The sequence below is a fragment of the Protomyctophum parallelum genome (assembly GCF_964188405.1).
Source record: "Protomyctophum parallelum genome assembly, chromosome: 13".
Taxonomy (NCBI): Eukaryota; Metazoa; Chordata; class Actinopteri; order Myctophiformes; family Myctophidae; genus Protomyctophum; species Protomyctophum parallelum.
Genome location: NC_139708.1, coordinates 11,976,305 through 11,991,500, shown reverse-complemented (window position 1 = coordinate 11,991,500; position 15,196 = coordinate 11,976,305). Strand labels below are relative to the sequence as shown.

The 15,196-nt window shown below is 41.9% G+C and overlaps 1 protein-coding gene across 1 annotated transcript; it reads right to left on the bottom strand.

Moving 5' to 3' along the window:
* Positions 1–1,757: 1,757 nt before the first annotated feature.
* Positions 1,758–14,205, bottom strand: cbx2 (chromobox homolog 2 (Drosophila Pc class)). Its single transcript, XM_083780573.1, has 7 exons — positions 14,127–14,205; positions 13,984–14,027; positions 10,059–10,124; positions 8,751–8,820; positions 8,191–8,412; positions 7,619–7,843; positions 1,758–7,168 (listed from the first exon to the last, which is right to left on the bottom strand). The coding sequence occupies exons 1-7, from the start codon at positions 14,196–14,198 to the stop codon at positions 6,212–6,214; spliced, it is 1,656 nt and encodes a 551-aa protein (XP_083636699.1). The 5' UTR covers positions 14,199–14,205; the 3' UTR covers positions 1,758–6,211.
* Positions 14,206–15,196: the final 991 nt, after the last annotated feature.

Below are 15,196 nucleotides of genomic sequence, written 5' to 3'. Positions count from 1 at the left end.
TACTATTGCATTTTAGTTCAGTTTCTAGCATTTTAGTTTAGTCTGGGAAATTACACTCGATCTAAGCAGTGATGGCAGAAGTAGCCTACTCACATGTAGACTATTATTTATGTAGAAGATCAATCCGATGATGTAGACATACTGTTTCCTGTATTCCTACTTGAGTAAGCTAGATACTGGCATCAGGATTTATATAAAGTAGTAAGTAAAAGTACTCATTATGCAGAATGTCCCATTTCACAAGTGGTAAAGATTTATAATAATCGTTTGAAAATAGCAGAAGTAGCCTATAGGCATGAAATGGATAATGTTTGTTTTGTGTGTGTATATATATATATATATATATATATATATATATATATATATATATATATATATACACATATACGGTATATTAAAAGAATAGGCTATACAAATATAAATAAATGTAGGCCTACAAAGCAAAAAAAGTATTTGAATATTTGTAGTGGAGTAAAGGAAGTGCAATATTTGCCTCTGAGATGTAGTGGGGTAGAAGTTAAAGTACTGAATATTGGAAATAGTACAGTAAAGTACAGTACTGGAGTACAGTTATTTCCCCCACTGACTATATGCAGCTCTAGCTCTAACCCTTAAAACAGCAATATGGGGACATATTAAAAGTGAAATGTACCTACCTGACAATCTAATAGTTAATTGGCTGTTACGGTTCAAGTTTGATATTACAGTACATATTGTCTCTGTCGGTTGGAAAATGGACCTATTGTGTCTGAAATAAAGTTTATCATCATCATCATGTCCAAAACTTTGCCACGTTTCGACCTTGCAGATCTGCTACTTTTGATCAATACGGCATTAATTAAAAAATAAATAAGTGTTGGTGTGAATATGGTTTCTGCAAGGATATTGTATACAACATCAGCGTTTTTGTGTTCAATTATTAAAATATATGAAATATGTTTATTGCCTTTTTTATTTCATGCAGCATGGGCTGGTGGATTGGTCCAGTGATTATCAACAATTTCTTGTTTGTTTTTTCAGGGACTACTGTATTTGGTGTAGACCCCAATCTACTGGATTGAATCCTTAGTGTTAGTTCAACTCTGAGTGTACACACAAACTGAGTTACAGACCCATAAGGTTCCATTTGGTTAACCATTGACCGTTTTGCTGTTCACGACCGCACCTTGGAAACCAGTGCATTTAGATCATGCAAAGGACCCCTTAGCTGAGAGAGATGAAGCAGTGACCCCCACACTACATATTGAATACAATTGTCTTGCAGATTAAACTTTTACAGCTTCACAGACTTGTTTGACATGCAGCACTGTCTTCAGTGCATGGGTTCATGTTAATGTGCAATTCCAGACATTTAACTACTGAAACCCTCAATACTTGGTAAACTTGGCCATCTGCTCGCAAACCTCTTTGCTGAAAATGGTCGATGTACAAGCTCACGCCTCACAGAATGAGGCTTTGTGAGCCTGTAGATTAGCTTGTACAATACAACACAATAATGTCTTTCAACTTTGAAAACTGAGTTTTCATTATGACATACCAATAAATAGGAAGTTATCATGGTATAGTTTCACTAATCCAAGCCGGGCCACAATAAACATGCTCTGAAAAGGGCATTAAATTTAGTTTCTCGGTTCCAGAGAAATATTGTGAAAATAGCCAAACTATAAGCCTCACAGTTTCGTTGTGAGCTTGCAGATCGGCTATTTTCACAATGTTTGACTCTTGTCAATTTCATAAAAAGGCCACAAACACCACAATTATAGGAAGTACACTTTTATTCCAGGAAATTATATGACACACACGGGCACAGTGGGATTGACAGCAATATCTTCCCGAAAGGCTCTTTATTTATAATAAATAGATTGTAAAGAGTACAGCATTCCATTTCAGATGGTTGGTTAGTACCCAAATAAACAACCTAAAAGAAAACCAGAATTATAAGACCACAAGTGTAAACAGTGGCAAGAAAAAAGCACTTTCAGGTAAATAATGCTAAGTATTTACTGGTACACACAGCAAAATCCCATGCCAGATTTGTAGTCTTTTAGACGGCGCGGTCCCACTCCCCAAAATTGGCCATTTTTATTCATCCACCTCAATCATTAAACTATTGAAATGGGCATCATAAGTCTATTCAACATTAGACCAGTAGTACTCAACCTGTGGATCGGGACCCCTGGGGAGGGGGTCCGTCACAGTAAAGTGACAAATGAAGGACAATTTAATGCATTTGTAATAACTCAAAAAATAAAAGAACAAAAGACCATTACTGGATCAAACAATCAACAAGTTCCAATTAATCAAGTATTACTTAAGAGGCAAACATTTTGAAAATCTATTTTCACAATATTTATCTGTGGGACCGAGTCAAACCTCAATTCCAAGTTCGTGTCAGGGTGGGGAGTCCCCAGTTCAATTTTTTTTATCTTTTTGAGGGGGGTCCCCACTCCCAGTTCAAATATGATTATTTTGGGATCCAGTTCAAATGATTATTTGGCGGGGGGGGGGGGGGGTGTTGTGAGCTGAAAGGTTGAGGTCCACTGGATTAGACAACACCCATCACCACATTCACCATTAGGAAACTTTTGCCGTTGACCAGTCAGTTTGACTCCAGGAAGGTCCCATGTTCCACCACAAGACGGGTTACACCGCCACACAACTACTAGTATAAATCATGATTCATATCATTTCATATGGTGTGGTGAGAAGTATTTGGATGATTGAACTGAAATCTTTTCACCACCTGCCAGGTGCATTTCTGTAAGGTCAAACTGATTTAGTAGCTCCTCTTGACAGAAAGCATTTCTCACTTTTTTATATACCCTTTATATTTCGAATTCGGATGAAGCCGACAAAGTCTGTTTCTTTCTCAAAAAATGTTTGATGCAGTGCTCACATTAACTTGCATTTACTAAATATATATATATATTTTTTTTATATATGATGCATTTATGGTTGATCTCAGGAAATATAAGGCACCATTTGCAAGAGCAGGATCAGAGTGAGGAGTTCAATGGAAGTGCTTTGTTGCCAAAGTTGTTGGTTGTGGCTTTCCGTCACATTAGATAAAGAGAAGAGGGTGGTATGGTTTCTGAACCAATGCTAGGTAAGTGAAATCACTCGTCTCAACAGCTGCCAAGTCAGATCCGGCATCTCAATGATACACTTTGAACGGCTAAAGCTACGGTTAAGCCTGTAGTTATTAGGCTATACTTGGGCTGCCACTGTGGATTATTTTAAGGATTAAGAAAAAAATTGTTTCTATTGACAAAGAAACCATGTCAGGAGTAGTCCATTTACCCCGGTATTGATCATACCGATGACCAGTTCGGTGGGAAGAATGTCCCGTCATGTGGGGAGAAGTGACCTCGACCCATATGGGACATCTTATCAGATACTGTATCTCTCTTCGCCTTGCCCCGAGCCCCACACTTGGGACTGAGGAATGAAGACTCCTTTTCAGCCCAGGAGGAGATAATGGCGCATGCCACAATGCAAACACTGGGCTTCACTGTGTTCTGGACACTAGGGCCTAGCCTCGCACTGGAATTCCTTGCAGTGTGAGGTGTTGCGAGCCTGTAGGTCGGTTATTTTCACAATCTGCGGAAAAGAGTCAAACTAAATATAACACCTCAACTCACAGCCTGAAAAGGTTGAGGACCACTGGCCTAAAAAGGTTAGAGAAGCACGCTTGTGGCCAGGTTCCCTGGTTCGACCCCCCAGACCGGCAGGAATAAATCTGGTTGGGGAACTGATTGAACTTCACTTACTCCCTCAACACCACTTCAAGTGCCCTTGAGCAAGGCCCTGACAGCCCCAAATGCTCCAGTGGAGATGCTTATTCAGTGGCCAACCGTATGTTAGTAAGGCTGTGGTTGTAACGGGCAGTTCCCAGGTATTAATTAATGTGTGATTGTGCAGGGCATTGCTGAAAAAGAGCATGTGTGCTCAACATACCTACCCTGGGAAAATAAAAAGCTTGAGGCAAAGGTTGTTGTTCTTTTAACATAAAACAAATATAAAAATGTACAGCACGTGTGAATACAAATAGAGAGGTAGCTAATTTATAACATAACATTTATCAAAAGGAAACTTCACTCGGTAGGTACTACAACAAAAGTAACTGAAATGCCTGCACTTATATTAGCTATCGATATGAGATGAGAACCACCAACTTGGTAAGAGCTAACCGAAAAATCAGCTCGCCATGAAAGCCGGCTACAACTGCTCTTGTTGAAGCCTAGCTTTTACGACGGAGGACATTCCTAGAAGCCTGCGAGTCCATAGGCTTGCTTTGTGGAACGTGCCACACAAACAATCTGTAAAACATCACTCTAGAAGGAATAAAGCACTAACAATAGATCACAAAAGCCTACATTAAAAGAACAGATCTACAAGCTGGCAATGCTAGATAAGAACCCAACATGTCGGGATACTAGGAAATTATATCCACAAGATTCAGATTGCATTGTAAATCATTTTTTCCCCCTTTAGTTGTTGGTGGCTGTTAGTTCTCGTAATTAGCTTGTAGATCCGTGTTTTTCTTTTGGCATATAAATTAAGCTCAATACATTGTAGGAGGAGTAACATTTAAGCCCATCAGCATAGATGCTGAAGAGAACTTTTGAGATTTAGAAATAGAAAATAAAATAAAGAAAATATGCAAACGAGGCAAAAGTACTACCAGTCATTGATTCAAAAGAATAATTTTGAAGGACAAAAACAAAAGTACAACCCGTTTCAGCTATACATAGGCACAGAAGCAAATCTCATCCAGAGAAGAACTCACATTCTTCTACATGCCTCTTTCATGCAACTGCTGCAGTTATGACTCGTTCACCTCACCAAGATTCCTTTCACCAGCAGGGATACATGGTGGCTAGAGGTTGCCTGGCTGGTAAGCAACTTGCTGGCTGTAAGTCGCTCTTTTATGAGCGTCTGCTAAATTGTATTGTAGGCTCACTGTAGCCAGGGGCCAGGCCATTGGAGATCTCCGCCTGACTGATGCGATGCAAGGAAATCTAAATTCAACGTGTAGGCTGGAACAGAGGTTGTCAACCTTTTCTGGATCAGGGTCCACGTGAACATCTCAAAACTTAAGTGGTGGGTTGGTGGGCCAGGTGCATTAGTAGAGCATGTTTATTGTAACGACCACATCGATCCGTTAAGTCAATTGTGTTCTATACTTTAAGTTCATAGTTATCAGTATCACAACTCATTTCAAGGGCCTAAAGAAAAAATAAAATACAATGGGTTTTCTTTTACGCAATATTTTATATTAATGCTATATTATCAATAAAATCTGAGTCATTTCTTAAATTGTCTATTTCCGCCTAGTTTTAGCCGCAGTCATTGAGGTTTAGACTTCTCTCTTCATCTAGACTAGGTGCCTAGTGGCACAGACCATGTATTCCTTCTGATCCATCTAGACTAGTGCCTAGTGGCACAGACCATGTATTCCTTCTGATCCATCTAGACTAGTGCCTAGTGGCACAGACCATGTATTCCTGGATGCAACACTGGGGACTTGGGTTCGGACCTGGCCCTCATGTTGTCAGCCCTTTGTTCCGTCTTTCTACACTGACCTATCGGAAAAAAACCTGAACACAAAAAACATAGTATATTAAAGCTGCGATCCTGAATACATTTTAACCCATTAAGACCTTCCCCGGTCATAATGGGTTAATACAAAGATTTTTATCAGCCATGGTCTCATTGAGACATTTTAGAACCTTGTGTGGAATAAGACACATACTGGCCAACGAGTAGTAATGCCTGAAGATTATAAGCGCCCCCTATGCCTTTTGGCTGAGCGGTGGATTTGGTCTCTTACGCAAGGACAGGAAAGACATGGGTCGCAGCTAAAAAAGATAATGTTTACATGGGTGACGGGTCACATCAATGTCCTAAACTACCGTTGCCATTGCAGTCCAGCAGAAATGTCTACGAAAGCGAGCTCCATTGTTGAATCTATCAAACAAGATGACCGGAACTGCCATTTTCTTTAAACAAGTAAACTAATACATAACAATAAATAGCAGACAGTCTGTACTTTACCTCTGATACCGCCCCCCCCATCTTCAAATTTCACATTTATACTTAAAAAAGGAATGGTTTCACTCCCTCATCCTACATGGTTTCAGCCAAATGCGTTCCCGTTCCTCTTCGTTTTGGAAGTTGTGAGTGCGTGAGTGTTGTTGCATGCATGCGTTCAATAGTTGCGGATGCTGAAGAAGCCGACGCTGGTGGGGGACTCCTTGACGGTGACAGTGACCAGGTTGGCTGTCACGTCGGTGACAAACACATGTTCGATCAGACTGCGCGTGGGCTTCCAGTCCTGGCTGGTCTGCACGGAGATGGACAGGTCCTGCTGACCGCCGCCCGGGTAGGACGCGTCCTGGTCTGAGTCCGAGCTGCTCTCCTCCTCGCCCGCACTCATCTCGTTCACTCTGCCCTGCTTGCCGTCTTTGGAGGCCGACCTCTCCCGCTTGGCCGGGATGATCTCCGCAGAGGAAGAGTTTTGTACTCCGCCCTTGTCAAACCTCCCTTGGGCCCTGGTGGTCAGCCTGTCTCCGCTGCCGACGCCCGTTTCGGGCACGTCTTTGCCCTTGCTGTCGGCTCCGGGCTGGCCTTTTCTGGGCTGCTGTCCTCCGTGACCCGGGACGAGGTTCTGCTTCTGGCCCGTGCCGACTGCAGTCTTGCGAGCTGGATTGACGCCGCTTCTCAGGGAAGGAGACACGGCGCCATTTGCGGGAACGCCGTTGCCCGGCGCCGATCTGGTCGCGCACTGAAGGTTGAGTGGCTGAACGGGGCTTTTGGGGCCGTTCTGCGAGGGAAACGAGGCTGAAGCTTTGTTGTTGGCCAACCGCTGTAGTGGCGTCGACGCAGCGGCGGCCTCCTGTTTCTTGTGTCCGTTGGGAGAGCTCAGTGTGTGACGAGTGGCTCCCTGTGTGTGTTTAGTGGTGTTGAGGTTCAACGCCGCGACCCCTTTGGATTTACTGGGCACCGCTTTCAAGTCGAGACTGGTCCCGCCGCCACTCGCCGCAGAGACGGACAGCTTGGTGTCCGAGGCGTTCCGGCCCTGGTTGGACTTGTTCAGGGAGGGGGAGGCCGGCGGAGCTGAGCGCCCTGTTCCCGCCGCGCTCGCAGAGTTTCTGAGAGCAGCACCCTGGATGACAGACAAGGTTATTGTGTTGAACAAAAACTAAACAAGATAATGAAAACTAGATTACATAATAATAATTTTAACAAGTCTGGACTAAAATAAAACATTTTCCTATTTATATTGATCTGATCCCAAATGAATGGCCATTTGCAGAATTCCCTGTCGTCCAATTTCCACAGCAGCCCCAACAGCATAGAGTGGAGCCCATAAGCATATCGTGTTGTGGTCAAAAGTGATTTTCTATTTGCATTAATCTGTTATTAGTCGTCATTACACATGCATCCATGCCTTGGTTGTGGGGGCAATTCTTTCAATTCCATATTCTGGTGGGGAACATTAGCCCAAAATATGAAGCGTTATGAGCTTGTAGATTGGCTATTTTTATCAAAGAGATTTGGCGTAGTGTATACAACCAACCGTACAACCAAATGCAGTAAAAAACGGTATAAGCACCTGGGTGACGGAGGGGCTCCTGCCCCCCGGGCCGCCCGCAGACCCCCGGTGTAAGCCCATGAAGGTGAAGCTAGCTGGGTGAACAGGCTTCTTGATGGCTCCGCGGAGGTCCGCCGTGGACACCTTGGCGACTGCCTTGAGGACCCTGCGAGGGCCCGTCTTGCCCTGCTGTAAGGCCTTCAGCTCTGGGGACAGCGGCTTGCGCCCACGCTTCTTCGGGGGCTCCTGTTTGTTTAGGGGTACAAGCGTTAAATGGATGTAATTTAAACGAATGTTCAGCAATTTGAGGAAGTAATGGATTCAAAACAAAAGCACCAAACAGTGCGTAAAACTCCCATGTTCTTTTCCTACATTACAACAAAATACATATTTCAAAAGATTTTTTTTATTAAAAAGAAGAAATAATAATAATCTAAGACATTATAATAAGAAGTAGTGAGAATAGCCGTACAAGCTCTGCTATTTTACTAGTCAAACGTCTAATCTCTCTTTTGGGTCTCGCAAACCCTAAAAAGGTTTGGGAACCACTGATTTAAACCATAAAGCTCACAACACGTTCACATAGCCTGCACCTGTTTGGCCACGACGATCTGGGCCTTCTTCTGCGGGACGGGGTGGAGCTCTCGTGCTCGGACGGCCGGACCCGCCTGTTTGACATTCTGCTCATCTTCGTCGTCGTCATCTGAGGAGGAAGACGAGGTGGAGGAGGAACACGAAGACGATGACGAATCCGATGACGATGAAGACGAGCCTGACGAAGAGCTGCTCGACTTTGAAGGTTCCGTCACGTCTTCCTAAATGAGGGAATGTTTAATAAACACCGTCATCATGAATTTAGAAATAAAGATAGTATAAGTCACTGGTCACCGCAACCACTTACATTTCAAGGACCCCTGAATATTATTTTTTTGTCTCTGGGATCTACACTGTACAATCTGTGTTAATTTAACTCAGAGCAACAAATGGAACTGTGAGCACGGTTCCATTTGGTTCCATTTGTACACGCTCAGAAGTTACAGACCCATAAGAGTCCATTTGTTTCCCCAACTACCAATAATTTAGCTTGGGGTTCCCCATGCTGAGAACCGGTGATCCAACACTTAAAAGATGTTTCCTTTTAAATTTCACTTACAACGACTTTCCGAGGTCGACCCCTTGGTCTTTTCCCTTTCTTGCGCATGAGAATCTCCTTCTCTTGCTGCCTGTAAAGATGCAGAAAAGATGCTGAGTTGAGGAAGACATTCGTAATGCATCTTCAGACAGCAGACAAATCATATTTGTTTCTCACATCTGATCTTTAGGACTGACTGTCCACACTGTCATTTGCAAGTGATCAGACACCACCAACAAATCTGCATTGGTTGCTGTGGTAAAAAATAAAAAATGAGTGGTGCAACTATACATTTATTGTTATTAGTTACTGTACTCTACTGTGCTCTGTACTGTATTGTACTGTGCGGGGGTACCCGGAACATCCAGACCCCCAGGAACGCACCCAGAAATCTAAAAAGAAAAAAGGCACATGCACACAACAGGTCACAGTGTGACAACGCTGTTGAGCTTGTCGATTTTCTGTGAGTGACACAAACTTTAAATCAGGCTTTGGTGTCCAGACTGACAAACAGCTTCAGAAATTACACTTGAATGGACTCAAACCACCTAGGGATCTGGTTCAAAATCTCATTCATTATAACCCATATTGTCTCGGCCGGTTGACGTGTCCAAAACTGTGACTTTTCAGGATAAAAATTCAAAAATAGCCAAAGGAGCAGATCTACAAGCTCGGATCTGATACTTATGTGTACCTGTTGATAGTACTTATGTGTACTTGTTGATACTTATGTGTATGGCACTGTAGTATGATCGTATGCTCTCCCTCAAGATGTCAGAAATGCAAACTCCCTGGACATTTTTAAGTGGAGGCTAAAAACATCTTTTTTCTATGCACTACGGTTCCGCCTAGTTTTAATCTGTATGATTCATAACTATGCACATTTTACCATGTTTTACTATGTTTTTTACTGCTATGTTTTGTGTCATTATTAGTTTTTGGATGTAATAATGCTGTGAAGTGCACAGAGACCCCTTGGGGTGATTTTGTACTATAAATAAAATAAACTGAACCGTATGTGTTAATTTACGAACAAACAAAAATATTTGAATATGGAGATAAGAGGTTTCTGCCCGACAGCAACAATGTGTTTTTTTTGCTGTTCAGAATTTATATAACCCCATTCCAGTCTGACTAGGCCAAAATGAGATCAGGCTGTCAATGTGAACATAGCCTAATGATGGGCAAAACGCTGCTATGAGCAGCAAGTCACATGCACCTGCTGTGCATGACAAGATATGGAAAAACGTTGTTCAGATTACATCTCATGACAGCTTCAGGATGTATCCTTTGGCTCATTCAGTGGTGATTAACAACAGAGGGACTCACTTCTTGTTGAAAGCAGCCAGCAATCTTGGGTCAAGGATGTTTTCTTGTGGCTCCCAGCTGTTGTGTCTGGAATACGTATTAGAAGAGGCACAAGTTATTTCCATTTCACCGGCTTTCATTATCCCTAACAAGAAAATAATTTGAATGACAAATAATACATCACAGGCATGGATCAAACATAGACGAAACAATAGCGAAAAGATGTGCTTTAACCCATTTTGGGCGGGAACCCCTTTTGGTGTTTTAACTAAGCATTATGTTGTACTTTAGCTATTGAAAAATAGCAGTTTAGCCCAGTATTTCCAGCTAGATTTAGATGATTAAAGCACAGCAACAACATAACCTTTTTCATCCAAAAATAACAGAGGTCCTTGATGGTGTTCCAGGGGTCCCCGATTCCCCTCCCAAATGAGCAGTTTAATTTATATTATTAATTTTATTCAGATCACTATCTCCACCAGGGAAGATGTAGACAGATGTAGAATGCTGTACTAAATCCAATTTAACAATTTAACAATAACAGTCTCCCTTTTCTCCCTGCACAAATGTATTTTCTAAAAAGGTGGTTAATTCCACTGCATAATACTTAACGTCTTGGAGGTCCTTGACATGAACATGTTTGAGAAATACTCAAACTGCCATAGTAACCGGACCGTTTCACAAGTGCTTTATTTCATTGAACTGCGTCCAGTCCCCTAAACACTGTCTATCTGTCTGAAGTATGAAAAGCTGCAATACCGCTGGCAGCTAGCCAGCAGGTTGAGCAGCCTGCACCGCTCAGTTCACATGGGTGTGATTTTTCCTTCTACATGAGAACTTTGTTAAAAAATAGCTGTTGAGCTTGTAGGCTATTTTTCATTGAGGTTAACCAAGAGGACGGGGACCTACATACCATTGTGAAATCCATGATCTCGACCGTGGTCGAAAAGTTATGATGACATACCATGGCTGTCAGGCACAAACCTCTCATCTTTTAAACTTATAATTTTTTCGTAGATTAATGTATTTCTTCATCCCATACTCCAGTATTAAAGGTATTATGACATGATTTATAACATAATTTTAACAACTTTAAAAGTCTTGGCCATGGTCCTTCAAACGTGTCTAAAAAGTTTGAACACTCAACTCCACTCCAGTATTTCTTTTTTTCTCGTTTTTGTGTATGTCTAATCTTCATCCTGAAAAGCCATGGAAAAACACATTATTTTAGCCTGTAGATGTCGGTAATTCCCCCTTTCCTGTCAACCCAAGATGCGCTACTTTGACAACTTGGTAGGAAGTCATCGTCAAAAATAAAAGAGTCATCTAGGCCAGTTGGTATCCAGTGTAAGGACTTGTGTTGATTGACACAGCCAACAACAGAGCAGATTGATTTTTCTCTAGAAGCCATTATTAGTAAGTATTACAAAGAAACAAAGTCGTGATCACAATGAGGAAGCGGAGAAGAGAGGGTAGGCACTAGGCAGGGAGCAGAGGGGAGGGGGCGGAGCTTTAGCGGAGATCTACGTATATCTCTGCCGTCCAACCAGATGAGACATTTTTGCATAATTATTCACAGAAGTCCAGAAAGCAGAGAATACACTGAATGTTCAAACTTCGTTTTTTTTTGGTGACATTGATGTCAAGAAAAGCCAAAAAAGCCAAAAAATCTACAAAAATGTGTTTTAAATGTCACAATCCCTTTAAACAAAAGTAGCATAACGCGTTTTGAGCTTGCATGATCAGCTTCTCTCTTCTTTTTTTTGTTATAGTTTTGGATATAGGTTTCCAACAGTCAGTGGCGATATCTGCCAGTATGGTCTTCATTCGCACGTGCGTGGCACCTCTAGCGTGCCATGCACTGTCACTAAATCCCTCAGGGCTGTTTCGTAATGTACCCAAAGTTCCCAAACCCATCCTAAACATCTGAAACACATTGTTGACATTCCAAAGGTCTGCTTGATCTCTGACCCTGGCCCTAGAAAAAAAGGGGAAAAAAGTAGTTGAAAGCGCCAAGTACGGTGCTCCCGTTCCTCCGCGTAATTACTGTGCGTAATTGCTCTGGAATGGGTTTACGACACTAGATTGTTTACATGGCCTGTTTTTCTTTCATATGGTAGGATCTGAAAAGGGCCACAGTTAGGTTTTCAAGATCTGCAGAACTGCTAACAAAATCGACATTAGGATGGCATCAGGTTAAGGGAAACAAGAAAAGCTATTCATTGTGATAAATATATTTACTTTTACTGTAGTGATTTTAGTTGTGGTTTAGGCAGTACTGATGGTACAATTATTCAAACTAACATCTATAACATCTACAATTATTTAAAAAGACCATCTACAAGCAAATAGAACCCAAGCACAATGTTGTCGTTTTTTTTTTTTTATCTGCTTCTTGATCAAACAAAACATAGTTGATAGCTGCAGAGCAGACTACTATACAATGACCCTAGTAAGCACATTGTGGCTAAATATTCCAGACAGCTGAGCTAAAAGCTCTCAGAAGGCCACTGGACCAAGAAGGCCATTTTGGACTGAGGCGGCTTCTAAAAATGCCTTCTAAATCTGACCTAAGGTTTCTGAAAAACTTCAAATATTTATATAGCAGCATGAAAAAGTTTTTTATTTTGAATACTGTACATATTGTACAAAACCCCAAGAGGGGTTCCCGTCCAGAAGGGTTAGAACACCAAAATGGGTTCCCGCTCAGAATGGGTTGGGGAACGACTTTGACAGGTAGGCCTTGAGCATACATTTTAGGATCGTAAAGTTCTATAATCACCTCATATCCTTTCCCATTTTATCTTGGCCTAGTTCATTCCTACTGGAGTGGTCACGGGTCTTTAGTCTCGTTTGAAAAATATTGTCACTGTCGGGTAGAAACCTCCATAACGACGTTTAGTTTGTTCGTATTTAGGTGCCCGGACGGTTGAGCTAACCGTTCCCTTCTTTTTAAACTAATAACAAAAAAGGAATGATTTTGGACATACAAGGTTAGGCTAGTAACACAATTGGAAATCTGGCTCCTCATTTGTTGGTTGAACAGACTACTCTGATCACCCAATCACCAATGCAGACACACACACACACACACACACACGGTTGGCAGGCGATAACCTGTATTGATGGCAGGATTATGGGGACAATGCAGAGTGAATAGAGGGCAAGTGACAAAAAACGTGAAGGGCGCGCACGCACACACAGCACACAGGCAGCTGGGCCAGTCCTAAGGCAAGCTGCTGCCTAAATGCATTATCTGACCGAGAGTGAAGCTAAAATGCATTATACAAGACCTAATCACTATAGGAATACTACTAACGGTGTGGGAAAATAACGCAAAGCCATTCAATCCACTATAAATCAAAGACTGGGAAGTTTACAAATCAACTAAAGGCAGCTAATCCCGCTATTTGACTGAAGAAACCGAATACTAACACTGTGGGGAAGTAACACAAATTAAAGCTATTCTGAAATCCACTATATAAAGTCACTGGAAGAGTACAAATAAACTTAACTGCCTTTAGCTTATTTGTAAACTTCCCTTTCCCCCCCATACAACTCTGTGAATCACATGATGTAGCTTACATAAAGTTTTTAAAAAAATACAACAAAATTAGACGTTAAAAAAATATTCATCGGTGGAATAGTGGCGTAAAAACCCAGGAGTTTATGGAAGGGTTTGCCATGGGAACTTCAACAAAAAAAAAGGGCAACGAAACAAAACAAAAGAAAACAATTTATAAACGTACAAAATTATAATAGAAACAAATAGCCCATCGACCCTAAAATCAACATGCGTTTGTAATAAAGACGATGTTCTAAAGGTCCGATAGCTGTTTGTAAACGTTGTGAGGGAGTTTGATGGCTCCGAGCGAGCAGAGAAGAAGCAACAAGCGACACGTTGTTGTTGTTTTCATTGTCTGGAGGAGGGTTGGTTTGTACTTACTTAGAAGACCAGCCCCTCCACTTCACCAGATACTCCAACTTTCCCTGGAGAGGAGAGGGGGGAAAACAACTTCATAACGTTATTTTAAAAAATCATGAACCGTAAACGTGGACTGTTTGTGCTGCCTGCGAGGCGATCCTAACCTTTCTCAGTCGTTTGTTTAAGATGCACTCGGCATCAAAAACCTGCTCTCCAACGGCGCTCAGTTCCTCCATTTCTGACTGGCTGCCTGGCTGTGTGTGTGCTGTAACACAGCACAACTTTGCACACATCGGTGTTGCCATGTCCGCATGTTATTATAAGCGATGTTGGGCTTTTTCTTTTTTCTTCTAGCACTTTCTAGAAGCACTTTGATTGATTGATTGAAATATTTATTAACAGTTTGTAGAATTTTCAATTTACAGTACATTTTAAGCACAAACTCAATACAAAGACTGTCAACTGTGAGTGGACGACCCAATTAAGCATTACACTTGTTTACAACAGGGTCCACATTGTTCAATTCATCAAAACATTTAAAGACATACAAACATTTAGAGACATACAAATAGACATTTCTATGTAGCTAAAGAACAGAACAGGAATTCATCATATGGGAAGCAAAAAAGGGAAAAGATACAATATACAGTGAGGGAAATGGGGGGGGGGGGGGGGGATTCAGATTTTACAGAGGCCAGTTTCGAATTGCAGCCATCCGTAGGTGCCCTTTTTTTGCCCGTTGTGGGTGTGGACTTCGTTTACATTAAGGAAGTATTTAGACAGGTACATGGGTATCTTGGTGGTGTATCGAATCTTGTGGACCAGACCCATTGCAAGATGCTGTACTCTGTCGTCGACCCTAAGCCATCCCAGCCTGTCAAAGTGGGCAGGGGTGAGGTGGGTTTGGGGGGTGAGGCCAAGTAGGAGCCTGACCAGTTTGTTTTGGGAGGTCTGGAGCCTTGTTTTAAGGGCCTTTGAGGTGCTGTGGTACCAAGAGGTGGATGCATAGTCAAAGAAACCTTGTACGAGGGCTCCTGTTAAGGTCTTCAAGGTGTTTTTGCTGACCAGTGAGGAGATCCTGTAAAGAAATCTTGTTCTTTGATTGACTTTTTTGATTACGTTGGTGGCCATTTTATCACCGGAAAGATTGGCCTCCAGGATGGAACCTAGGTAGGTAATTTGATCTTTTCGTGTGATAATATTGTCACCCACACTAGGCCTAGAGTCCCCTATA

Bases quoted from the DNA above. Each gene is read 5' to 3' on its own strand.
- cbx2 (XM_083780573.1), bottom strand. From the start codon at position 14,198: ATGGAGGAACTGAGCGCCGTTGGAGAGCAGGTTTTTGATGCCGAGTGC. The intron at 8,413-8,750 runs GTAAGTGAAATT...TCCCTCATTTAG, and splicing joins GTCGACCTCGGAAAGTCGTT to GAAGACGTGACGGAACCTTC. The intron at 7,844-8,190 runs GTGCAGGCTATG...CTAAACAAACAG, and splicing joins AGATCGTCGTGGCCAAACAG to GAGCCCCCGAAGAAGCGTGG.